We start from the raw sequence: 27,905 nt of genomic DNA, 5'->3' as shown, positions 1-27,905 counted from the left end.
AGAAATATGTTCAATGGCTTGAAATAGAACTCATGTCCGCGTGTCCGCATGTCCACGACACACACACTGCAATCTTACATTGTATTTCTACAAGCATGATGTTTGTGTTTGACATAGTAAAAATGTTACTTCTGAATAGTAAAGTCTGCCTTACTTTATCGTTACGTTTATTATCAAGACGAGTATTAGTAATCAATTAACCACGGGAAAATAAACTGCTGGGCAAAAAGAAAGTAGTCACTTGAAAATTGGATTTGACCTTACAAACTTTATCAACACGTTAACAACCTGACTTAAGGTAAAAAAAAAAACATAACTGTTATAACCGTATCAAATACATCTCCATCGAAAAAGCATTACTTGTTGGTTCCATTTTAGGCAACACCAGAAATTACACATTAGAGATTGTGTATACTATTATTTATTCAAACCTACGTATGGTATTAATAAAATGACAATGTCTGACAATGTTTGACGCGCCATTGGTCAATCTTCGAGAACAGAAAGATGAAGTTCGTCAGTGTTCCTTTTTATTGGAAAGGCTATGTTCAACATCAATATCCAGTCGTTGATGTTGCTCTCTAAGTAGCAGTATTAACACTGTAGCTGATGCCACCGCTCCTAGCAGCGCCCAATTGAGCCACATTGAACCTGAAAGAGAAACGTTCTTGATCACTCAAAAGGCATTCAAATAGTTTGCTTCCAGGAACCACTATATTGTTTGTTTGTTTCTCAACGTCAACGTTAGATAATAATATCGGTTATCTGCCAGAGTGCTTAAAAGGCAAATTAATGATAAAAAGTATGTGAATGGATGACAGCAGGTGCTCGCCAAAAGGGTAAGCATGTCCTGCTCTACCGACAGCACACCAGCACTGAAACAATTTTCATTAAGTAACACGTAAATAATAACGCTCAGTGATACTCCTGCGACATCAATCGAGTCTTGACCAGACAATTAAGTGACTGATATTATGTGCAATGGTCCAGGCCGTCGGGGTACGATGCCACGCTGTCAACCAAGTCACCAAGACTCACCGCGTCGTCCATTACCGTAAGTGTGAAGGTGTAAAACTATATAGAAAGCTCATAGTATGGAATAGCATAGCACATGGTGTTGCCCAGCCTAAAAGATCACACCAACAATGGCTATGTGAAATTCAAATTTTACACTGGCGGATTATCATAAAAAAGGTCTAAGGCATCACAATTTGCTATGCAGAGTTGCGTCCCATAGCTGTGACAGGATGTGCTTGTTTTTTGTTCGCCTCGTATATGACCACTGGTCATTATAATTAGGAATAGAATTGTTCGTCAGCAACCCATGCTTGTCGTAAGAGGCGACTAACGGGATAGAGTGGTCAGGATCGCTAACTTGGTTGATGCATGTCATAGTATCCCAGTTTCGTGGATCGAGGCTCATGATGTCAATCACTGGATTATTGTCCAGCCTCAATTATTTCCAGACCGCCGTCACACAGCTGAAATATGCTGAGTGCGGCGTTAAACAACAAACCAACAAACACTAGAAACATCAATACATCGGACATATCACACTTACCAACATTGGGAATCATCATTATGAAGAGGAACACAATGGTAGCAAACTGGGTTGTGAATGTCAGTACGATGCTTGCCGTCCCCTCCCCCACGGGGTACGCCACCTCACACGCCAGCTCATAGAACAGGGGGGCACAGGCTGTGGGCGGCGTCTGGGCGATCAGGAGGGACAGGTACAGGCTGACTGGACATAGGAGAAATGGAAACATATGCAACTGCAGACTGGGCCGTTTTTCGAATTGCACTTTGTCCTTAAATCTATAGTCTTGTAGAACTACTCCTGTACAATGGAGCATAGTTAACTTGAACTTCATTATGTCGCTATATGTTTACGTTGCTCAGCTATGTGGTCTCATATCGGTACTCTGTCTCGAACCTCGTTTCTCCCGAACTATCTTGCCACATGTTAGATGGTTTATCGGACAAGGTTTCAGTGTATTTTAGTGATGTTAACATTATTAAAGATGTTTTGAGGATGTGTGTTTAGTTGTTTGGGCAGATGTTTGTTTCCCCTAAAGTGGATGATGATAGACAGCCATGCGTGAGGTGCTCTCAATGTGAAGAGTTATCTCCCCTGTGTGTACTTTTTAACTGTCCTGTTGTGTGTGGCCGTGGGAAAGGTTGTTTCATTAAGATTTATGTTCATGTTATTTGTAACAAAAGACTTAAAACTGTTTTGATGCATTTTGTCGGCTTTTGTTCAACGCCATTGGTAGATGTGGTTGTCCCGTTTACACGAATAGATGACAACATGATTTTTCTGAATAGGATGCAATATGTAAAATATTAATGTACCTGTATTGGCATGCCTTCACTTAACAGACAAAATAAATACTGCTTTTTGATTGTGCCCTTTTTTTAATTCTGATATTAACACTTTTCACCCTATCACGAGGAAGAGTCGCTTTTAGAATAACCGAGGCCAATGTCTCCAATTCGTGACACAAAACCATCTAAAGGAATGATTTTCTGCTATGTAACACATTTTTTTAAATGACGCCTGAAATGAATTTTAGTTGCAACCTCCTTAAGAATATATTTTCATTACTTTCATGAAGTGTAAATCCTAAATTGTATTTGATAGAATTAAGTTATATGAGAACGTTTGTATTTAGGTTATACAGTGCAAAGATGCGCATGATGCACTTCGTGAAAGTTGTATGCTTCCCTGAGAATAGGGTTGACAACATACCCATAGATATCGGCGCCACCTTGATGCACATGAGGGCGAACCATAAATACATCGATGATGAGATCAAGTATAAACCAGAGATGTACCACTTCATACCACGCGCAAAGTAGTCGGACAATCTGAAGAAATCAATGGACATCATAATACAGTCTCGTGTAGAATTAATGCATTTGCGTGTTTGGTGTTTCAACATTATATGAAACTCTTTATTATATTATATGAAACCAACAAATGATGTATCATTTTTATCAATAGAACCTAATGTTTCAAACATGATATACTTTTGTTCTATGGTGCAAACGGTAACATGTTTTTTACTACCATGTCTGAACTGCCTTCACCTTGATAAATATTTCTAAGCTTCTTATGTTATTATTTACGAAACAAACTTAAATTTGACATCAAAATAGTTTTTTAATGATTTTTGGAACGTATTCACGTTACAGACAAAACGAAAGGTAAAAATGTCTTATTTAACATTTTATGACTCAGCTAGCCGTAGCGATCTGTCGTTCATCGCATATCAAACCAGTTACATAATTATGACAAAGGTATTCGAAGTTAAGGTAACCGACAAGGTAATATCTTTGCTACCATGACTGAACTGTGGAAAAGTTTCTACCTTGCTAGGATCAGCATCCCCGTACCCACGAGCAGGAAGCTGTAGAAGCCGATCCAGCCAGCCTCCTTCTGACTCACATCCACTGTTTTCAGATTGAGGCTGAGCACTGACATCCACGCGCTGCTAAACCCGCCAACCAGAAAGGACACCAGGGACAAGATCCAGAAGTTGCCGTTTCTAGGAATATAGATCACTAAACGTTGATACGTTGTCATATACAAAGTCATACTTTCTTTACATTTAGCCAAAATTATTTAAATTGAAATGGACAAACATTTATAGACAACTTTAAATAATCAGATTTTGGGATTCAGACAATCAGACAAAAGTATAAAGGTACAGTCGAATGAGTTGATATGTATTAGGAAAACTAGAACACATATCTTAAATTTCAAAACATCACAAAACAATTCCTTTGAAACTTCAAGTCGGTTTTTATTATGCACGTTATATACCTCGTTACTGGTGGCCAAGTGGTGTCGAATTCCTTTACTCCCTCCCTCCCCGCTCCCCATTTCATCATAATCAGAACCATGGGGGTAAGGGTTGCCGTCACCCACTATAATCTAGGACAGAGAGGTTAAGTTGCCGTCATTAACTATAATCTAGGACAGAGAGGTTAAGTTGCCGTCACTCGCTATAATCTAGGACAGACAGGTAAAGTTGCCGTCATTCACTATAATCTAGGACAGAGAGGTTAAGTTGCCGTCATTCACTATTATCTAGGATATAGAGGTATGGGTTGCCGTCATTCACTATAATTTAGGACAGACAGGTAAGGGTTGTCGTCATCCACTATAATCTAGGACAGAGAGGTTAAGTTGACGTCAATCACTATAATCTAGGACAGAGAGGTTAAGTTGCCGTCATTAACTATAATCTAGGACAGAGAGGTTAAGTTGCCGTCAATCACTATAATCTAGGACAGACAGACAAAGTTTCCGTCACTTACACAGCGAGTAGCTTCAGTCCAGGTAAGAAGTCCTCCCTCTTCAGGGCAGCTGAGCGACATGGCGGCGTCGGAGGCTTGCTGGGGAAGTACAGCAGTATGAGCACCAGCAGTACACCTGCCGCTCCAGCCTCTGCCACAACACAACACTCACCGCTCAAAGGTTGGATCTTTTAAAACATAGCCTCGGGAGGGGGCGAGATAAGGTATTAAGGACAATAAAAATATACCCACAGTGGATGACCACGGTTTTAGTAAAATATTCTACGTATTGCTTGTCACATTTTAAGCCACCCTCTACTAATTAGTATATAATATCGTCATGTATTTTGATAAATATCTTTGACCCATTCGCCAACATGTCTACGTTTCGGAAGTCACAACCTCCATCGCTCATAAAAGTAATTTGACCAGGGGTTGTTTTTAAAGTCGTGCATTCAGTTCGGGCTCGAAACGAAGATGTTAGCAAATGAATATCGTGTAATTTACAAATAGAACAAGGATTGATACACTGGATAATCGAGGTTGTGAGTCAGTGAATCAATCAGCTCTACATGTTTCCGGGGGAATTTATATAATGTTTTCTTACATATGAACCATAAAAGTGATGCTTTACAACGTCCTTGGCAAAATCATCGCGACATAGGTACACCGTGTGCAGTCTAAATCAAGGCGGGGTTTTCAGGGCATGGCTTAAATCTAACTTTTGCTAACCATTCGGTACTTCCATTCTGATGTATACTTACGAAGTTCGAGGTAGAAGTAAATATCTTTTTTCAGCTCCTCCGCGGTATTCCCTGTAAGCAGTCAGTGTAAAAATGCAACCTAAATACAGAATTGATATATAGTGATTAACTTTAGACATGGATAAACCTGATATTTGGAGATTAATATTATGTGTTCTCAGATTCCAAGAAATTGTGACGTTTGAAACATTTGGCTGACGCCGGGCATCACATACAGAGTAAAGTCTGCAAATCTGAAAATACATTAAAGTTCATTGACATTGTACAACATAAACTTTACCAGTCATTGTCTGAATCTTTCGTTCAAATTCAAATGATGTTCTTATATACCACATAAGTGGTAAGTGCGTTCCTTAACAATTAGCAACATCGGATCAAAATCAGTCATAGCTTAGAATTGGTTGAACATTCAAAATTGATAAATGTAAGAAATTTTAAATGTTTCAATATAATAATAAAAAGAGGAATGGTCTGCCAACCTGAAATATTGCTGTGATTTGCACTTTCACCAATGTTAGAGTAATCTTCAAAGCTGTTCACAAAACAAAGCAAAATAAATAAATTGCGACACATTCACATTGCAACGATTATAAACAAAGTTTTTCTTTAAGTGACTTTAAGATGAAATGCTGAAATATTGGAGATGCTTCATACCACTGGAGGAATATCTTTCTTTTCCACATCCAAGCATCATTGGGCTTAGGTAAATATCATATATTATGGTGTGAATGTGTCGTATGTATTATGTATTCCCAGTATCTGTGTCATGCTTGATGAAATAGAACATCCTTTGGTGAAATTTCGGTGATTTATTTCTAAACTATAGTGAAAAGATATATACCTAAACATGGTGTTATTGATGTCTGAATGATTTTGATTCAGTTTAGATACATCTGGTACCAAAATTGGACCTGAAAATGAAGAAATATATTCATTTTGAATATTCACTGTTTGTTGTTGTTGAACGCTGCACTCAGCAATAGCTACATGATGGAGGTTTGTAAATAATCTGGACCATACAACCATCAAAACATTACACTTGACTAGGTCTACATATCAGCGAAAAATAGGGGAAATTCGCAGCTTTATCATACGTAACCTAGTACTAAAAATATTTACATATCCAGGTATGACTTTTGTTGTTGAAAATTGAACTAAATCAATGAAAAATAATGTGAACATTTCATGTTTATCCAACAATAACACTCATTAAAGCTCAATATTCGAATCAGATCGAAACAGGGTTTTGAATGTGACAGTCGAACACGTTAACCACAGGGCTACCCAAATGGGTAATAGAATTACTAAACATAAATATGTTTACAACCCAAATACAGATCTACCAATGATATAAGACCCAGCAAGAGCCAGGAATTTGATTATCAGCGGAATGGCTGTCGCTGTTGTCCTTTCGTTTGGAGGAAACCACTGTGAGGATAGCGGGGCCATCGCACTCGTACAGACAGGCCCTCCGATACCGTTAAGAATCTGGCCAAAGTTGATCAACCTGAAACCAATTAACAGTGTAAATCACCTGGATATACAGTTAACAATAAAGAATGTGAAGAAGAGTTACTTAACAAAGTAGCTGTCATCACTGATATTCAGATAGTTTCTGCATAAATACTAAACTGTTTAACTGAATAATTTGACCAAGATGTTATGTCATCATATAGAGAGCCCACATGCCAAAGTTCAGTCCCTCATTTCAAAGGAGATTAATTTGATAGAGCTAAATATGCATTTTCAGTGAATGTAAGAGCATGGTCAAAACAAGTTAAAAATAAAATATATTAAACTGAAAAACTTAACATGTGCACACACTAAACAAATACCAACGTTCGTTACATTTTCTACAAAAATGGCCAAGTAATAGCAATGATATAGATTTTCAGTGCCGGAAACGGGTATGCGAAATTTCAGCGTCATTCTTTGCGATGATGTTTACAAAGTGTCAGAAAATTAATGTTTCAAAAAGAATTTAAGAGCATCGTCCAAAGAGCAATGGTCAAATAAAGGTGATAATTTAAAATAAAGACAGCTATGCGATAAATCGCAAAGAACAATTAGGAGCGAAGCGTTGTATATTTTTCAAGATAAAACATTTTTTTATCATGGCGTCATTTCTGGAGATTCGAACATGTGCTCGCAACTTGGTGACGTCGTAAATTGGACGATTATATTTGTAAGAGGATTGCATCAAGTGAGTTGTTCCTCAAAGATGTTGCTTAGCAACGTAGATAAAAGCAATGGCCGAACGATCGCATCCAAAAGTGGGATAGATATAACAATCGGTATTGGGGAAAAAGGTGCAGATAATCGTTAAAATTGTGAGAATATGCGGAAAGACCGATCACATAAATATTTTGGACATACGATTCAAATTGAAGTTCTGATTTCATGGTTGAATAAAAGATTATCGTTTATCTATGAAAAGTGAATGCACAATCAAGAATACGTTGTTTCAGGATGAATGCTTCCTCAACTCCCTTGGATAACCAAACATGCCCGAAGCCGTAACTAAAATGCAAATGTCTAATATAAGATGCCCAATATAAAATATTTTCTATTACAATTATCACAAAGCCTTCGAGAACATTGATGCAGATGTCTATGTGTGGAAATAGCTAAAACTCCTAACCAATATATTTAATAAATATTACACAATATTTAGTGTAGAGTGGATAGCTGCACCACTCACCATATGCAACAGCATTTGGCAAGCAGTTACTTATAAAGAAACTCACCATCGATGCAGCATGGACGGCTGTTGAGTGGGGATTAATCTGACCCCACAACCTAATCCCAAACACAGCACAGTGATAACCATACACACTCGCAGACCTACACAGAAGAGACAATTGCTGAGACGTGTTGATGTTTTTCTTTTTATCATATTTCGATAGTAATGCATTATTCAGCTGAAAACATAATTCATTAGCTTCCACGTGCTTCGACTAAATAGATCGTTGTATTACTGAATTGAGGTACGACACCGAGTGTTCAGCATTTCGTAATGAAACCTATGTAATCTGAAGCAAAATCACGCTTTAGTCCTGATACGCCAATACAGAGAACCGAGAACGAGGACGAGGACGAGGACGAGGACGAGGACGAGGAGGAGGATGAGGACGAGGACGAGGACGAGGACGAGGACGGGGACGATGAGGAGACCTGAGTATTCAGTTCAAGTTAATATATGTCGTACCCTGTATACAACTTCAACATATAAAACCTCTCCTCACATAGCGAGTTGCTTAGCTGGGTTGGACCCGTGAAGAATCCGGGGTACAATAGGTCTTCAGCAACCCATGCTTGCTGTAAAAGGCGACTTTGCTTGTCGTATAAGGCGACTAACGGGATCGGTGGTCAGGCTCGCTGACTTGGTTGATACATGTCATCGATCCCAATTGCGTGGATCGATGCTCATGATATCAATCACTGGATTTTCTGGTCCAGACTCCATTATTTTACAGACCGCCGTCATATAGCTGGAATATTGCTGAGTGCGGCGTTAAACAACAAACAAACTTAACGCCGCTCTGATGACATTACAGTTGAATCATGATGCGTCGGCTGATACACCATCGAGCAAAGGCATTGTGGTGATGATAAAGAGAGGGAGACGACGACGATGAATAATTATGCGTACAGCATGTAGTGAGTGAGTGAGTGAGTTGTTTTTAACGCCGCCTTTAACAGTATTTCAGTTATATCACGGCGTGTCAGCTTAATGTTGGAGGAAAGCCCGAAGTGATGCAGGGCTCAGACGTTTACCACTTCGGTGAAACCCACGAGCACGGGTTTGGTGCTGACAAACCAAGAAACTTAACTGGGGCGAACCGGGATTCGAACCCCTACAGCATGTAATTAACGACGTAAGAATATGGTTTCATCATCTAGATAACTAAACTACCCGGCAAAACACAGTCCACATGTGCATGTATGTTTGACGGTGGCTAAAACGAAACAACCAAACATGATTATTCGATGCATTTGATAAGGGCATCATAGTGTTTGGTCCTCACGTTTTCATCCAACTTATTAACGTTTGAATAACGTTTGTAATGTTTTGGTTAAATACAATTTTCAACTGTGTGAACTCTCTTTCGCCTGGTTGTTTATATACATACCTAGCAAAACGTAATAGGGTGCCAGATTGCTACATCATTCCAAGTGGACGTGTATTCTCACCTTTTGCGTCCATCATCCAGGCGAAAACAGGCATCCCGAGCATGAAAGTGATGGGGCCCCAGTTTGCAAGTAATGATATGTCGGCATCATTCCAACCAAACACTGCTTCAGCGGTGTGGGATATAGGTCCCCAAGTGTTCCAGACTAACATCTGAACAGCAGCAAGCAGTGCAAACAACACTACAATGTACCATCTGCTCTTGTAGAGTCTTTCCTTTTCATTTGCAATACCCTGTTCATTTGGCACAGTGATGTCTGTCGTTCCGTCAGAAGGAGATATTCCTTGTGTGTCAGATAACGAGCCGTACTGTATTGAGATGTCACCTTCCGGTGTGTTTGTAGAAGAGTAGGAAAGGGTTTGTTGTTTATGTTGTTCATAAAGTAGTGGTGCTGTGTCACTATCTCCCATGGTTAACCTGAGAATGACAACATAAAAGAGGCTTGGTTAACAAAGGATACATAATGTCTGTTCGTGAATACCCAGAAACATAATTGGTATCTTGTAATGATGTTTATTGCTTGTAGGCTACCACTTGTGAGGATGTTACTTTAGTTCTTTTACGAGTGCTTCATTTAAATTCTCTACTTTCTTTGGTTTGTCCTGGTTAATCATCCGGGTTTTAGTCAGTGCATGGACAAGCACGTGGATGTAAACAGATTATGAAATGAACTTGTGTAGGGTGTTAAGGGCCCATACAATCTCTTGTACCTGTCAACAATAGGCCTTACAATTAAAGGGCCAGTAAAAGAATTTGAAGGAAAGACATAATACGAAATATCGGTCACAATGTTTCAAGACTGAATCAAGAATGTATGAATCAATCTATGCTGAAGTTTAAAATATTCCATTCAAGACAGTGTACAGAATTGTGTGTCAATGGCCAAAGTGTATCACCCATATTGCTGCTTCCTGAATCAACTGTTTTACATCCGGTATGTAATGTGTCCCGGGCATTAATGTTACCCGAACAACGGAAATGTACAGTAAAGTACGTTTATAACGAACACGCTTATAACGAACTGACCGATATAACGAACTTATTTTTAGTCCCGACCATTTGTTGTCTAAATGCTGTATATATGCCTATAACGTACTACGGTTATAACGAACTAAAATAAGTGGTCCCTTGGAGTTCGCTATAACCGTAGTTTACTGTAGTTGAAATCAGCGAGGCAATCAACACGGTGCCAAAATGTTGTACGTTAAAAAGACAATATTTGTGGTACAGATGCAGAAATATTGCTTAAACCTGCCAAGCAAGAAATGTTGTCATTAGGTGCATTCATATGCTGTGTTATGTGACTATGCATGTAGGTTATATGTGGTATCGCAGGGTCCTGTCACGTGACGAAGGTTACACGAACATCTGAAAGGACCAGAACTGTATGCCAGAACAGTAGACGTGTGACACTGTAGAAAGTAAGGGATTGATTTGAGGCTAACGGAGAGTGACCGGGGTCTTGGCTCAAATCACCCCAGAATGACCTCAGACTAGGCTCAAAACACCCCAGAGTGATCTCAGACTAGGCTCAAATCACCCCAGAGTGATGTCAGACTAGGCTCAAATCACCCCAGAGTGATGTCAGACTAGGCTCAAATCACCCCAGAGTGATCTCAGACTAGGCTCAAATCACCCAAGAGTGATGTCAGACTAGGCTCAAATCACCCCAGAGTGATCTCAGTCAAGGCTCAAATCACCCCAGAGTGATCTCAGACCAGGCTCAAAACACCAGAGCGTGATCTCAGTCAAGGCTCAAAACACCCCAGAGTGATCTCAGTCAAGGCTCAAATCATCCCAGAGTGATGTCAGAGTAGGCTCAAAACACCCCCAGAGTGATCTCAGACTAGGCTCAAATCATCCCAGAATGATTTCAGACTAGGCTCAAATCACCCCAGAGTGATGTCAGACTAGGCTCAAATCACTCCAGAGTGATCTCAGACTGGGCTCAAATCACTCCAGAGTGATCTCAGACTAGGCTCAAATCACCCCAGAGTGATCTCAGTCTAGGCTCAAATCACTCCAGAGTGATCTCAGGCTGGGCTCAAATCACCCCAGAGTAATCTCAGACAAGGCTCAAATCACCCCAGAGTAATCTCAGACAAGGCTCAAATCACCCCAGAGTTATCTCAGTCAAGGCTCAAATGACCCAAAGTGATCTCAGGCTGGGCTCAAATCACCCCAGAGACATCCCAGACTAGGCTCAAATCACCCCAGAGTGGTCTCAGACTAGGCTCAAATCATCCCAGAGTGATCTCAGACAAGGCTCAAATCACCCAAAGAGAAAAAAGCACCTAAGGACACCCACCTTTAGAGTAGCCTGTATCTTTTGTGTTTATTATAGCCACTACATGGCAGTACGTTAAGTTAAGCGTGTTATCACTGACATGTTACAAGTGCGTGCACACATCCAGGTTTGTAGGTACACAGATTACACAAGCCTCCAGAGGTAGTATTGCGGTTATCGCACAGCTACAAGATAACAGTCGATGGCGAGGTATGGACCCCTAACACAGTATTGAACTAAAGAGATTAAGTACGTCTTTAGTCGTCGACTATTTCTAATCATGCATTGTATCTGTTTGTTTGTTTTCTCAAATAAAGGCTAACAGTACTTCAAATAATATATTTGTCGGTTCGCAATGTCTCTGAGGAAACGTGTTGTTAAAAAAAACGTTCAATGTTTCTGTGTAGGGTTCTTCATAGTCTATATGCTAAGTCATGTTAGTATCACTATACCATTATGTATAGCTGTCGCCTCTTTGCACTGACTTCTCGCCCATGCTGTTTCGGTGGTTGAGCGAGTGAATTCTACATCCGGCAATATTCCAGCTGTATCGCGGCGGCTTGTCCGCAATCGCGCCTGGGACAGAGAAACGCGCAAACGTTTGAACAACGATCCACGTCATCGGTATAGTGGTCGAAGCGCACGACCCCGCGATCTCCAGTTTAGTCGCCTCCCAAGACAAGCATGAGACATACAGGCCCTTTTGTACAAAAATATAAGCGGTAAAGTCTTTTCTATATTCAATAGAAATCTCTGCTAAAAGCAGAGTCCATTGTACGATTCCGACTATACCACGAGCACGTGTTTATGAATCACTATCAAATATTAATGATACCAGGTGTTCGCAAAAAGGTCAGCATATCCTGCCCCACCGGTGGCACCCGTCATAAATACATGCAAAGTCAAGTCAAATGTTCATCTGAAAAAACAAAACAATGAATATATGGTACAAGTCAAAACAAGGAATTTATCAGAGACTTCTATTGACAAGAATGTTTGTCGGTATTTTTTATTAATACAAAGCATTGTTTCTGTGAAAATTGGTATTTCATCTTCAAAGCCCTCATACGCCATCATGTATTTGCTCAGAGAAAATAGAAAATTACATTGGATACATATACATAAACAATAGTTAAGAAATTAGGTTTGCACCCACCCACCCCCATAATTATGATTTTGCTTATAGATATTTATCAGATTATTTATGTAATTATTGACACAGTTGTTATTCCGATTGACACGGTGTAATGGTAAATTAAGTATTTAGTAAACTATCTGGGTTAATTAATTTTAAAATTCATCAAAATGTGAGTCAGTTTCATCAGATATCGGGTATACAACAACCCGACAGGTTACGTGTTCGGGCATTGATGTCACCAACTAAAGTAACAAAGGTGAGTGATAAAACGTCGTTCAGTGACCCTTCTTATTAAATATATATTTCCTTTTAGGTTTATTTTTAACCTTCTGGGGATACGTAGACCACAACCATACAACCATAATATATTATCATTACCATTGACAAGTGAGACGCTTTCACATTGTTATCTTGCACTGACAGTTTTCGTTTTGTTGTTTTTGCACAGCTTTTACATCATGACTATTTATGAGGTCAATAAATGCAGGGTATATGTATAGCCACCGAATTGATTTTCCAGTTCAACCTTGATCTAGTCCCTGCGTTACGATAACGTTATCAGGACTATTTATAGAACCAGCCATCAACATTCCAGAGCACTAGTTTCGTTAGCTGTCTGAATTTAGACCACTACTGATCCCTCGTTGTTTGAAATTTAATCGAGATTTGTGTTCGAGATTTTCTGATCATGAACACGTATCTACCTAATTTGTAAAGATATTGTTAAAAATATCAATATTAGTTTAATCATAAGTATCCTCTCTCTGAAGAAGAAATAATCTATTCGTGTTGACCTAATTGTTTGAACGCAACTATTGTGATTACCTAAGACTGAAAAATCTATTCTGGTGAGGCGATGAGCAGGCGGCGATACTTCTATCGTCATTTTTAAAAAGTAAATTTTCTATTAAAAAAAATATTAAATGGCCAGTGTCATACCCGTTGGAAGCCCTCAGATAACTCATGTCATGTGCCGTGAGTCCTCGTGTTTTTTTAGGTGAATAATTGAATCGCCTTTGCATGTGTTTATGACGGGTGCCAGCGGAGGGGCAGGACACGCTCACCTTTTCGCGAAACCCGGGTATCATCACAATTTGATAGTGATTCATAATACATGCTCATGATATAGTCGGAATAGATATGAATATTGAAATGGTTTTGTCGCATTTATTTTAACGAGCCGTTAACCCGTGATGATTTTTTTTTAAATCAAACATTTTCAATTTTCAATTTATATATATTATTGTTTTATTGTTATTATTGTTATATTGACAGTTTTGGGTACATCCTCATACCTTATTTGTAAGAACACTGACAGGGGTTAGGAGAACCTAAGCTAAGCATGGTCATGCAGTCCTTGCCATGAAGAACACTGTTCGGTTTGGTATCTTCTACGTTGTTCCGAGTCCTCATCATTTTATTTCTCAACATCACGAACGGTGGTACAAGAGCAACCAATTAAAAACTATACATTGAAAGAAAATACATAAAAAGTGTAGATGTGCAGTACTGATTAGATGAACGCGTAGCTAAGTCAAATATATATACAGGAAAGTACGGTTATAACGAACTCAAAGGGACTACTAATTTTAGTTCGTTATAACCGTAGTTCGTTATAAGCATATATACAGCATAACTACAGCAACTAGTCGGGACCAAAAAGTAAGTTCGTTATATCCGTAAGTTCGTTATAAGCGTGTTCGTTATAACCGTAGTTTACTGTACTGTAAATCGCGATGGGTGTTTTATATTCTCAATATTTAAACGCCTCATCTGTTGCACGCCGTAACACAGTATGGCATTGTACCCATTCCCGTTTACCCAGCAGCTAGCAAGGGAAAAAGTGTAACACGTGAGTTGTGCAGGGTTTGCACCTACCTACCGAGATCAGACACAATACATATTGTCTGAAAGTGACATAAATTTATTTGACAAATGGCTTAATTCTACTAGTAAGTAAAACACATTAAAACGTGGATTAACTACTCTTTATTTGTTTCAATTCGCAAAAATGTATGGTAAATACAGTAACACATGTGAAATACATCGTTAGAAACACAAAACAGATTAAATTCACACGCAGCATTTGTAAATCTATGAAATAAGTGCAGTTTTCCGTCATTGAATTAGACATTGGCACTGGTACATTGGTCTTTCATGTCCTGGTGATTAACCTCCAGTGGTGGCATGTCTGCCTGGGAGACTAGTGCTATAAGTTGTGTAAAATAACCTTCAAATAAATAAGAACTGACATTTCCATAATCATAAGAAATCTCAACAAAACGCAGAGCACGATTGCGACTACGTCATAAGCACGTGTTTTGGAATCAGTGTCAGACATTGATGATACCTGGTGTTCGTGCAATGACGTTCACGTGATACAGTCATGGCGTTGGAAAGAAATATTTTGCTAATACACATTTGTTGCGTACCTAGTTGCATTTCACTGAATTTGTGGATAATCCCAGAGTTAAGTGCATTAGTGAGTGAGTGAGTATGGTTTTACGCCGCTTTTAGCAATAGTCCAGCAATATCACGGCGGGGAACACCAGAAATGGGCTTCACACATTGTACCCATGTCGGGAATCGAACCCGGGTCTTCGGCGTGACGAGCGAACGCTTTAACCACTAGGCTACCCGACCGCCCCGTTTAGTGCATTAAGCCAGCAGACGCTGTATCAGCTTATCCCTCGTTATCCTTCCCATGCTGTATGACAAATGCATGTGTAACAAGAGGAGGCAAGCATGTGTTCCACATATCAACAACTCTTCAAAACGTCCAGGCAGTCTACTGGAACTGCAGATCAGTCCGTGAGCTCTGGTTTTGTTTCGTCCACATCCAGTCTGTAATGGGTCTCTTGTATCGTCAACAACAACGGTATGGAGAGGATTAGGGCACCGACGAGAGACCAGTTCATCCATACTGTACCTGCAAACCATACCTCGCATAAAACAATCATTTGACGTAAGAGAAAATGACATTGCGGTTGTGATATCTACAGAACGTAGCTCCGTGTGTACCTCTCCGGGACGACGCTCTTTCCACTAGACGACGGAGGCGGTCGAATGAGTATGGTTTTTCGCCGTTTTTAGCAATATTCCAGCAATATAATGGCAGGGGACACCAGAAATGGGTTTCAGACATTGTACCCATCTGGGAAATCGAACCCAGGTCTTCGGCGTGACGAGCAAACGCTTTAACCACTGGGCTACTCACCTCCGCGGTCGAATGAGTGAGTGAGTTTGATTTTACGCCGCTTTTATCAATATTCCAGCACTATCACGGCGGGGGACACCAGAAATGGGCTTCACACATTGTGCGTGTCGAGAATCGAACCCGGGTCTTCGACGTGACGAGCGAACGCTTTAACCACTAGGCTACCTGACCGCCCCTCGGGTGGAATTGTGTAAGGTTGACATTGGTATGTGAGTTCCTCACAGAAACAAGCTACTTACCTATGCCCGGAATCATGAGGATCAGAAGGTATATGAAAGCCCCAATATTGTTCATCAATGTCATGGTGCCGTTCGTTGTCCCCTCACCGATGGGGTATGTCAGTTCACACCCAAACTCAAAGATGACGGGTAAAGACGAACTCATCGACATTCTTCCTGCTATGACGGTGGTGTAGATCGCAGCTGGGGATAGAAAACAGATCTAGACCAACCATTTTATCTGTAACATGTGTATAGTTCTAATTTGAAACTAAAACAGGAATTGAAAAATTGATAAACTGTTAACAGCGATCTCAAGTTGGGTTTGTTTGCGCGTATGTGTTGTTGGGTTTATTTAGCTTTGTGTTATTTCACGTTCCCTTTGTGGCTTACTACCACTGCACAACTTCAGAATTTGGAGACAATTTAATATGGCATTTTTATTTTTCATGTATTCACGTTTTCAACTGTGAACAATATCAAATTTTGTAGCATGATTAACATGTGTGAAAAGGGCCAGTTTAAGAGGTCTTTTGAATAAAACTAGTTTTGTTAACAATGTGAAGTCTAGGAAAGTGCAGCTATTTGAGGAAAGGTCATCATGGGTTGCCCATAGTAAGTTTGTCTCCGAGACTTATCATCTATCTACCTTATATCTACTTATTTCATTAGGTTTCGTCATAATTGTGTCTTTTTGGGGGGCGAGTCGATTTTATTGAAGAAATTATGTTTGTCAAACTTTGAAATGTGTCAATTTCATGGACTAATAAGGTCTTAATCACACCTTGTTTTTTTTATTGAAAAACATATATAAAGACTTTAATTCTTAGAAACACTCCTTTAGCGGTGTTGATATTATTGATTTTTGTATTTTATCTTTACAATGTTGCTAAATACATGTATCAACAAAAATGTATTGGATATGAAAAACCCTTTTGGTGTCCACATTTCACAACACTTGAGGTACAATCGTGTATGCACTTTCTCAGGTGAGTAACTGACTTGCCACTGCATGTGTTTGTGACGGGGGCCACCGGTGGAGTAGGATACACTCACAGTTTCACCAACCCCTCGTATCATCACCAATACAATGGTATAATTGTTACTTCAAAATCTCTCCTTGAAAAATAATAACAGAACCAGAAAAATCTTCTTTATGTTTTATTCATATATCATAACAATATTACATTTTGTTTACACAATTCCGTTTACACATTATTTAAATAAAGTATGAAATATATACACATGATGATATGTCCATTCGCTCAATAACATTAAGCTATAAAATTTAAAACATATGAAGTGATATAAATGGCATTGCACAAAGCTTTCCCAGCTAAATTTCATTTATACATTTCACCTTCTATCACCATATCCACGTGATATTACACAATGAATAAACGTCAGAGTGATGCATGTCACGTGCACAACAAATAGCCAATGGTCTTGTGACGTTTGACAGCCAGTGCTGCCTTTGAACTGTAGGCTGTTTTCATTTACAAAAATAAACGAATCAGAAAGTAACATCGCCATGTTTAACGTGGATGGAATTGACTTGCCAATGTCAATATACACCTGTCAGAGGGGAGCACAAAGTACGTGATCTAGACTATCAGTTGTCGGACATTCATTATGTGGAAGCTTCGGTGGCTCAGTGGGTTAGAACGCTGACTTTGTGTACTGGGGATTAGGGTGCCTCACTCTGGCAGTGTGAGTTCGAATCCCGGTGAGACTCAACCCCCATGAGTACTAGAATCTGTACTTTACTGAGAAAGTGTGATCTCAAATATAACATATGTTACATGGACGAAAATGTTTAAATGGACCCATGTTAAAAACGTCATTATTAATAATATTGTTAGTATTATTATTATTCACACTTCACGTTCTTCTTGTACTTTAGTGAAAGTGGGGTCCGAGTTCACATTCACATATACACACGTTGTGGTTCTATTTCCACAATATCTTGTATATCCAGGCATTCTTTTGATCGTGTCATCATTTAAGTGTTACTCTTTCTCGACGACTTTTGTTTCATCAACATCCAGCCTGGGATGGGTTTCACGGATCAGTAACACCATTGGTATAGAGAGTCCAATAGCTCCAACCAGCGCCCAGTTCATCCACACTGTCCCTGAAACGGGAAATGATGTATCTCAGATATAATAACCCTACACTACAAAGTAACATGTGGGATACCAAAGTGTCAATACTAAACTGCTCTAGAGTCTAAAACACAAACGATTTAATTCATATCTACTCTACACTCCAACAAGAAAACATAATAACGACAGTTGATTTAAAAAATCTTCTCATTTCAAAATGCTATTCAAACAATAGATACCAATTATCATATGCTAGTCCACTTACACATTGTTTGTGCAAGGGGCGGTAGGGTAGCCTAGTGGTTAAAGCGTTCGGTCGTCACGCCGGAGACCCGGGTTCGATTCCCGACATGGGTGAAATGTGTGAAGCCCATTTCTGGTGTCCCCCGCCGTGATATTGCTCGAATATTGCTAAAAACGGCGTAAAACAATACTAACTCACACACTGCAATGGCCCAAACGACCCAAGCGTTAATCAAATATCGATAGAAGTAAAACATGTGGCCCAATATACCCACTCACCAATATTTGGGATCATCAGCACCAGCAAAAAGATCAGAGCTCCCACGTTGTTCATTAGTGTCATGGCAATATTGGCAGTGCCCTCCCCGATAGGGTAGGTGAGTTCGCAGCCCATCTCATAGACGATTGGTATAGCCGTTGTGAGAGCAGTCTGTCCCGTCATCACGCTCACGTACAACACAGCTAGAAATACAGTAGGCATATTTGCATTGAAGGTCCGTTCTAACCCAGCGTCCAGCGATCAAATGTATAACGTCCCTTATATAAAGTTGGTATTCAGGGTATTTGGTTGTCCCCGGCGGCAATGGCGGCCATGCCGTCGCAACAACTCGTTGTGCAGTGTTGTGCCCCTTATACAGGCGTGAGTGAGTGAGTGAGTGAGTTGGGTTTAACGCCGCTTTTAACATTATTCCAGTTACATCGCGGCGTGTCAGCTTAATGTGTGAGGAAAGCCCGAAGTGATGCAAGTCTCAGACGTTTACCACTTCGGTGAAACCCACGAGCACGGGTATGGTGCTGACAAACCTAGAAACATAATCGGGGCGAACCGAGATTCGAACCCACAATCATAGGTTTCTGGCGTGCCCAAGGGACGCAACTCTGCACAGCGAATCGCGATTCCCTGATTTGCGTTTCTAGGCGTTTCAGTGGCTTTGTTTGTTGTTTAACGCCGCACGTAGAAATATTTCAGCTATATGGCGGTATGGACCAGAGAATCCAGTGGTTGACATCATGAGCATCGGTCTTCATAGTTCATTTTATAAGCACATTTACAGCATATATACAGCAGTTGATCGGGACCAAGAAATAAGTTCGTTATATCGGTCAGTTCGTTATAAGCGTGTTCGTTGTGAACATAGTTTACTACTACGCAATTCCTGAGGCTCAGAACATATCAATCAAGCCTACTATATTTTATATAGTCTGGTGTTACTTGGCGGCATGGCATCCACGCCACAAGAGATGTACCGTCAATGATGTACTTGTGCCCAGTCGGGGCTTTCTTTTGTTAAGATCGGGGGCACGGGTGGCCCAGTCGTCTAAGGCGTCGCGATTCGCTGTGCAGAGTTGCGTCCCTATGATTGTGGGTTCGAATCCCGGTTCACCCTGATTATGTTTCTAGGTTTGTCAACACCATACCCGTGCTCGTGGGTTTCACCGAAGTGGTAAACGTCTGGGACCTGCATCACTTCGGACTTTCCTCCCACATGAAACTGACACGCCGTGATATAACTGAAACACTGTTAAAAGCGGCGTTAAACCCAACTCACTCACTCATGTTAATATAGAAATTCAATGAGGTAAAGAAATATAGCCGATCGTTTTAAAAAGCTGACATCTGATTGGCCAAGAACCCACGGATCCTTCACGTATATTGGGAGGTCAAAGTTGGCTTAGGGTTCACGTGACACGACATCCTATGGACCTGCCCTGAGATCTTCACGCAGAAAGGTAAGGTATGGGGGTAAAAGATCTGATATTGAGATAGTGAACTGCAGCAGCTTGGCCACGTGACTCTAGTGACCACATGACCAACAAGCACTGTGCTGACAAACTAAGGACCATGCTAAACTGGGATTCCAGTCGGCAACTAAGGCGGTGAAGTGAGGTGAAATGGGGTTCAACGTCACGTCAAAGATTATTGCACTTATATAGCGACGTGCATGTACGTGTGTGTGTGGCTGCTTGTTCCAGCCTGGACTAATGCCGATTTTATAGTGCTAGCCCACTGAGATACCAAGCCGCAGGCGGTCGGGCAACTAAGAAACATGCGTAAAGTAAGATACAGGGTTACAGGGTTAGATGACAGCCTACAAATGTAGTCTGAGTAAGAGAAAATCATTACGTAAAGTCGCCGGCAGCACCCCAGTACATATGACAGCAAACCAGGCGAAGAACGCCGCCGCGATGAAGTACACGCCACTGATGAACCACTTCATATAGCGGGAAAACAGATCAACCAGCCTGCAACATACACAGAGAGTGCTTACAAAACAGTAGTTAGTACACACCACAAAATAATAATTATCAGCAGACGTCACTTCCTGTTGGTGCATTTTCGTCTATTTCTTTTGATTATATAATGTATAGTTTATAGACTTTCTGGTGACGTTGTATTACGGGAATAAAGGCTATAACTATTATTTTGTGGTGTGTTGATTACGTATATGTTTTAGTAAACTAGCGACATAGTCAGCACTCATCGGGATTCGAACCACGATCAAAGGATTCTGACAAGCTTTGTGTTTCATATGACGTCATTTACTTCTAACGCCATAAATGACCCTCTTCACATTTTCAACAACCATAAACATATTTCACCGTAAATTTATCTCTGTACTTCTGAACACTTAATGATAAATTCGTTAATTTGTGCTCCCCTTCCTGTTTTTTTATGAATACGAGTCGAAACAAGGGGATTTAGCAAAAATGTTTAACTTAAGATTCAGGGATATCTGATATTGTTCCATAATGGTCAAATATGCAATTCCCTTCAACTGAATTACCCACTGAATATATAATTGTAATAGATCAGTGAAACCGCCTTTTTGTGTTTCACACTTGGATATGTACATAAAGATTCAAAGATACAAAACCATATCCAGTTCATATATGACCTCAACTTTCCAATAGTCAACTATCCTGCAATAATCTCGCCTCTGGTGTCTGCAATATCACAGATACAACCCAGCATGCTCTTTTTAGATTTCAAACGGCGCCATACGACTCTTGCTCAAAAGTTGATATCGACTTATGATTATTTCATAGTGGTTCATAAACACATGCCGTATTCGACGTAATAAGCGCCCCTCTCTAATAAGCACCCACGGCGATATTTGCTAATATGTTAGCTCGTGAACAATACAAATTAGCACCCTCTCCGATTGATCAATGTACACAATACTTATTTATTCGCGTATAATACGCACTCGTGTTTTCAATGCCACCTTAATTATGGGCAATTAAATTCTGGAAAAATATATCTTTCGTATATAAACATTTCAGGCTGTCAGCATAAACCACGGAATTTATCTTTCAACTCTTTTTTTTTTTCGACAAAATAATATTCTAATAAGAGCCTCCAATGTCTAATTTTAAGAGCGCCCTGGGCGCTTATTACGTCGAATACGGTACTTATGATATAGTCGGAATTGTACAATAGACTCATTTCTTCTGATTATGGAAAGGTGTTGACGCATATATTTACATACATGTCTACAAATTTCATAACACTGAATACCAGCGCACCTTGCAACTACCAACATGGCAGCACAGGAAGCAAAGAACGTGTAGAAGCCGATCCAGCCTGCCTGGTCCTGGCTGATGCCCGTGGGTTTCATGTTGACCTTGAGCACCCCTGTCCACGCCGTGCTGCCCCCACCGGCCAGGCAGAACACCAAAGCCAGAACCCAGAACTGCCGCCGCCTGGTGAAGGGAAAACTGTATGGTTATCATGCTCTTATATAGATAAGTGTGTGTGTGTGTGTGTGTGTGTGTGTGTGTGTGTGTGTGTGTGTGTGTGTGTGTGTGTGTGTGTGTGTGTGTGACATACCTGAGCAGATCCATGACGCCCTGCTTGAAGCTCTCTCTCTTGACCGAGGCCGACACACAAGGGGGGTGTGGGGGTTTGTTGGGGAAGTACAGTAACATTATCAGGAACAACCCGACTGACCAGCCACATTCTGAAATGCACGATCGTAAAGTATTTGCTCACTCCGAAATGCATGATCGTAAAGTATTTGCACACTCCGAAATGCACGATCGTAAAGTATTTGCACACTCCGAAAATGCATGATCGTAATGTATTTGCACACTCTGAAATGAATGATCGTAAAGTATTTGCACACTCCGAAATGCACGATCATAAAGTATTTGCACACTCTGGAATGCACGATCATAAAGTATTTGCACACTCCGAAATGCATGATCGTAAAGTATTTGCACTCTCCGAAATGCATGATCGTAAAGTATTTGCACACTCTGAAATGCATGATCGTAAAGTATTTGCACACTCCATAATGCACGATCGTAAAGTATTTGCACACTCCGAAATGCACGATCGTAAAGTATTTGCACACTCTGAAATGCATGATCGTAAAGTATTTGCACACTCCGAAATGCACGATCGTAAAGTATTTACACACTCTGAAATGCATGATCGTAAAGTATTTGCACACTCTGAAATGCACGATCGTAAAGTATGTGTACACTCCGAAATGCATGATCGTAAAGTATTTCAAACTCTGAAATGCATGATCATAAAGTATTTAATATATAACTGACCTGATTCACACTGACATGAATGATATAAAGTATCTTACAACTGACGAGGCTCACTCTGAAATGTCTTTATAGTCTTAAGACTAAGATTATCTTGATACACAGTTGAATAATCCCTGATAAACATATTCAATAAATCTTCTTACCTACATACATGAGGAACATTATGTCTTCTCTCAGTTTTGCTACGGTCGGCACTGGAAACACAGACAATCTTGCAAAGTTCAACAACTATATATAGATATTATTATTTTAACTGGAACACTCGAACAGCCATCTTGTAATGGTTACTCGTAAATGATCAGTTTGAGATGATACGAATTTACATCTGATCTCTGTCTTACTTTTACGTATGATTTCTATTGCATTAATACATATAATCGATCTTTAATACTTCAAAACTGTTTTGCATATTGAAGCATTTATAATTATTTCTTTTCTTATTAAAAAATATTTGGTGGGGGTAGTTGTTTTCTGACCTGTGACGTTGGTGCCGTTCATGCAGCCATGTTCAAGATGAAATTCTTCAAACTGCGATGCGGGGGACGAACTACAGAAAAAATGAAGATGAAATGTTACGTTCATGTAATTACTTCCTGAGAAACTGTCCAACACTTTAGGTCATATTCAGACAATATACTAACTCTTGAAACACATTTCACACTTGTATAGCATGTAGACGATATTCCCTTTAATGTTACATGTTTTACGGGATACATTACTTAATTCTGCAATAGCTTTACAATACTAACAGTTACATTACATCGCAAAGGATGACATTACGCCATAACATGATATTTGAGTACATACCTCATGGTAAAGTTATCAAGTGTGCAGTTTTTCGTATGCACCTCGGGTACCAGCTGGGGTCCTGGATGTAAGAAATGCAGAATAAGAAACACAAACAATAGTAACACTGCAACACGAACCAATTAAAATCAGATAGTTCTCTCTCATACCTCCCTGAATCAGTGAGTGAGTAAGTGAGTATAGCTCTACGTCGCTTTTAGCAATATTCCTGCAATATCACGGCGGGGAACTCCAGAAATGGGCTTCACACATTGTACCCATGTGGGGAATCGAACCCGGGTCTACGGCGTGACGAGCGAACGCTTCAACCACTAAGCCACCCCACCGCCCCTGAAGATCCAAGGATACCTCCATATGAGGGCGGGTCACGTGAACTTTCTAATATGCTAATCGGCGCTTCTAAATTTTCGGTACGAGGAAACGAACCAGCTCACAACGTCAGCGACCGACTAGAATAATGTTGATGACTCTGCGTCTCTATGGTACTGCGCACTGCACGAGTCTTGTCGCCATTGCGTCATTGCATCAGCATTATCAAAATGGGAGTGTTTCGACAAAAACTTCTGATTCTGAGCTTAATCACTGAGAAGAGTCTGTTCTATTGACCAATACCTACCTACGACGAAGGAGCAAGCTACCATGAGGAATTTGATGATTGTAGCCAAGGCCGTGGCTGTGGTCCTCTCGTTGGGTGGGAACCACGTAGCTGACATGGAGGGAGGTCCGCCTGTCCCCACCGGCCCAGCAAGACCGTTCAGAAACTGACCAATATGCATTGTCCTGGAGGCAAATAGTGTATAAAAAGTACCTGTTTGTGTGCTTCCCCTACTAGATACACAGTGTTCGATCTTAATCCTCCAGTCATTGTACGGGTTTAAATAATAAAAAAAAATTATGTCTTTCTTAACATTCATTTGGAGCCCTTCGCACATTCTTTAAAAAAATGAAGAATGAGTTGAGTGAGAAAATGAGCTAGGTCTGACGTCGTTTAGAGTGAGTTTGGCACGGTGCTGAGAAACGAAACCAAGGATCATAACCAGGGCCAATCTTGGATTCGAACCCACGATCATAAGAAGGGACGCAGCTGTACACATACAATTGCGCGGCTTAAACTACTGGTCTACCCGTGCCCCTCAAGCGAAGAATGCTTTATTTGTTTGTTGTTTAACGCCGCACTCAGCAATATTCCAGTTTTATGACGGCGGTCTGTAAATAATCGAGTCTGGACAAGACAATACATTGTTTGATATCATGAGAATCGATCCACGCAATTGGGATCGATGACATGTATCAACCAAGTCAGCAAGCCTGACCACCCGATCCCGTTAGTCGCCTCTTACGACAAGCATAGTCGCTTATTACGACAAGCACGGATCTTCACGGGTCTCAGGAGAAGAATGTGTGATAACAGGGTGATAACATTATTTAGGATCATGTGGGTGCGCGATAATACTGACCACGTGACCCATGGGGGGCTGGTTGTTATGCATCGTATCCCGCAGCCAGCTGCTATCATGAACATGCTCAGGAGGGATGATATCCTGAGACCTGAAGCAGACCACACCTTGGGTTGAGACAATAAGGCATGTAAATAGAGAAAGGAAAATATACGAATCTGTCAGATCAGGACGTCACTTTGGACAGTGTTTCAGTTATATCACGCCAGTGAGGTTAACGTGCATAGGTTAACGCCCGAAGTGATGCAGGTCATAGAGGTGTACCACTTTGGTGAAACCCACGAGCTGGCAAACCTAGAAATATAGCCAGGGAGGAGCTGGGATTCGAACCCACGATCAGAGGTTCCTGGTGTGCCAAAGGGACGCAATTCTATAAAGCTAATTGTGCCACCTTGCAGTGAGTGAATTTCAATTTGTAGTCACGTCGGCAGTATTTCAGCCATATCGTGACGTCATAGACAAATGGTTGCTGTATTGTCAAAGACAACATTTCTTTTATTAAAATGTCATATCGTTTTCAGCTTCAGTGAGAGAGTAGTAGCTGAGGACAGTGTTTGAAATAGAAAAATGACAGGTTGCCATCAGCACCCACAGATTTTAGAAGCTGCAGACCCTGACTAAACTCTCCAGGTCCTCATTAAAAGCTTATTGTGACAAATAAATCGACACGTAAATATATATTGTCAGCGCAAGAGAAAAACCAGTCTAGATTATCCGCCGAAACAGATTCCGTTTGGCGTAAAGTGCACAATAGCTTTAAGGTCCCGTACACATTTGGAACTACGGACCGACACGATATCTACTTGCAACGGGCCAACGGGCAGGCGCGTAATTCGAACACTACGTATAAGATATATTAATAGCAGAATGCATAACAAACAAGCCAGATAATAACATGCACAACTACTAAAGTTCTTTTCACCTTTCATATCCAGCATCCAGGCAAACAGAGGCATCCCAATAAAGAACGTGATTGGCCCCCAGTTGGCCATAAGGGAGATAACCGCATCATTCCATCCAAACGCTACTTCACTGGAATTAGATATGGGCGCCCAGGTATTCCATACAAAAGATTGAGTGCCCGACATTAGAGAAAATATGACTAACATATACCATCGCCTCTTATATAGTTTAACTTTAACATCGTATTTTGTTACATCTCCCGCCTGGGCGGAGGCCGAGGTTTTAATGTCTATGGAGGATTCCGAGTGTTTCCTGTCAGGGTTAACGGTGCATGGATCCCCTATTGATGAGTAGGATAGGTCTTCCTGGTCCGCTAATAGTGGAGTCTTTACGTCAGTCATGATGGACCTGTGTCAAAAGTAAGTCATATGTCATACTTGTAATAAATTTAGTGAGTGAGTATGGTTTTACGCCGCTTTTTATCAATATTCCAGCAATATCACGGCGGGGGACACCAGAAATGGCTTCACACATTTTATACCCATGTGGAATCGAACCCGGGCCTTCGGTGTGACGAGCGAACGCTTTAACCACTAGGCTACCCCAGCGCACCGAAATACATTTAAAAAATACTCACAGAAACATATGTTTACATATAGTCATATGTTCTTTGAATGACATTTAGATGTTGGATGTGTAACTATTGACAATGTATCGATGTTTCGGTTTAGACCCTAACACCGTTATCAGGTAAGTGCACGTGAGTATATAGCTGGTGACATGGTATGGCTTTGCACCCTCCTCGTCACAGCGCCTGTTTGATAACCGTGTTAGAATCTCCACGGATACGTCATACAAATGTAATAACATTATACTCACAAATATGTTACAATAAATATTGTCCTTAAACACTTAAAAATAACTACTTTTATGTGAAAACCAATGAAATATACGAGTGAATATTTATACGACGTATTTTATATAAAATAATCGTGTACATATGTGAATATTATACTTTATCTGAAATGTACACATCGTAAATCATACACCATACGTGATAATACGTTATATGTATTATAACATGAATATATTCAATGTTCCTATTTACTGACAAAAGGAAGATCATTAATGAGAAATCATAATTTATATAAACATTCTATAACTTTAACATTGAAAAACTTTAATAATCCATCTACGTGTCTGGTGGCATATTGGAATTTTACACGAAAGAATGACAGGTTAAACAAAACAAAAGTTTATATTTCAATGATAATTTGAGTTAAAATGAAATCATGTGTATGCACAATCTCACATAGCTGCGCACTTAGTCAATGTGTTGAATTAATTTGTCTTGGCTTACCCGTTTTTTCCGACACAGAGGGGTGTATGAGTCTGTCAACTACAAACGCACAAGTCGCTCTGCTATCTACAATTGAAAAGTGTGTTGTGCTCATGTAGTCTCTTCGTGTTACCTTGGCAAAACACTGCGCCAATGACCTATCAGCCATGTGACCTAACCGGGTTTACACGCGGTGTCAACATGGTGAGAATCATGCGTATTATTAATGTGGCATCAGTGAGAGGAGAGGTCACAAGGTGCACTAAACTGGTTTCACTACAGCGAGCCTAGCGCTTTTAGCCAAAAGGTGGCGGCCAAAATATGTGGCACACATATGTGCCCCAGTCGTCTAAGGCGCCTTAATTC

The 27,905-nt window shown here is 40.4% G+C and overlaps 2 protein-coding genes across 2 annotated transcripts; both read right to left on the bottom strand.

Annotated features, from left to right (window-relative positions):
- Nucleotides 1–481: 481 nt before the first annotated feature.
- Nucleotides 482–11,611, bottom strand: LOC139463507 (solute carrier family 49 member 4 homolog). The gene is made up of 12 exons (XM_071244777.1): nucleotides 11,571–11,611; nucleotides 9,264–9,679; nucleotides 7,817–7,913; nucleotides 6,413–6,576; nucleotides 5,911–5,980; nucleotides 5,549–5,601; nucleotides 5,070–5,120; nucleotides 4,327–4,456; nucleotides 3,375–3,551; nucleotides 2,753–2,871; nucleotides 1,562–1,744; nucleotides 482–651 (listed from the first exon to the last, which is right to left on the bottom strand). The coding sequence occupies exons 2-12, from the start codon at nucleotides 9,670–9,672 to the stop codon at nucleotides 518–520; spliced, it is 1,587 nt and encodes a 528-aa protein (XP_071100878.1). The 5' UTR covers nucleotides 9,673–9,679; nucleotides 11,571–11,611; the 3' UTR covers nucleotides 482–517.
- A 6,090-nt stretch (nucleotides 11,612–17,701) lies between these two features.
- LOC139463506 (solute carrier family 49 member 4 homolog) lies at nucleotides 17,702–27,638 on the bottom strand. Its single transcript, XM_071244776.1, has 12 exons — nucleotides 27,561–27,638; nucleotides 26,220–26,608; nucleotides 25,298–25,388; nucleotides 24,457–24,620; nucleotides 23,841–23,901; nucleotides 23,510–23,580; nucleotides 23,177–23,227; nucleotides 22,303–22,432; nucleotides 21,999–22,175; nucleotides 20,596–20,714; nucleotides 18,750–18,932; nucleotides 17,702–18,256 (listed from the first exon to the last, which is right to left on the bottom strand). Exons 2-12 carry the CDS (start codon nucleotides 26,599–26,601, stop codon nucleotides 18,132–18,134), a joined length of 1,554 nt encoding a protein of 517 aa, XP_071100877.1. The 5' UTR covers nucleotides 26,602–26,608; nucleotides 27,561–27,638; the 3' UTR covers nucleotides 17,702–18,131.
- Nucleotides 27,639–27,905: the final 267 nt, after the last annotated feature.

The sequence above is a fragment of the Haliotis cracherodii genome, unplaced genomic scaffold, assembly GCF_022045235.1.
Source record: "Haliotis cracherodii isolate W230 unplaced genomic scaffold, xgHalCrac1.p SCAF_16, whole genome shotgun sequence".
Taxonomy (NCBI): domain Eukaryota; kingdom Metazoa; phylum Mollusca; class Gastropoda; order Lepetellida; family Haliotidae; genus Haliotis; species Haliotis cracherodii.
Note: the sequence above shows the minus strand (reverse complement) of the source record. Positions and strands in the feature narration are given on the sequence as shown.

Bases quoted from the DNA above. Each gene is read 5' to 3' on its own strand.
- LOC139463507 (XM_071244777.1), bottom strand. From the start codon at position 9,672: ATGGGAGATAGTGACACAGCACCACTACTTTATGAACAACATAAACAA. The intron at 7,914-9,263 runs GTGAGAATACAC...TCTTCTGTGTAG, and splicing joins CTGGATGATGGACGCAAAAG to GTCTGCGAGTGTGTATGGTT. The intron at 5,981-6,412 runs GTAGATCTGTAT...CTTCATTTTCAG, and splicing joins TGCTGGGTCTTATATCATTG to GTCCAATTTTGGTACCAGAT.
- LOC139463506 (XM_071244776.1), bottom strand. From the start codon at position 26,601: ATGACTGACGTAAAGACTCCACTATTAGCGGACCAGGAAGACCTATCC. The intron at 24,621-25,297 runs GTCAGTATTATC...ATTTGCCTCCAG, and splicing joins AGCCCCCCATGGGTCACGTG to GACAATGCATATTGGTCAGT. The intron at 23,228-23,509 runs GTCAGAAAACAA...CTGTGTTTCCAG, and splicing joins GAACGGCACCAACGTCACAG to TGCCGACCGTAGCAAAACTG.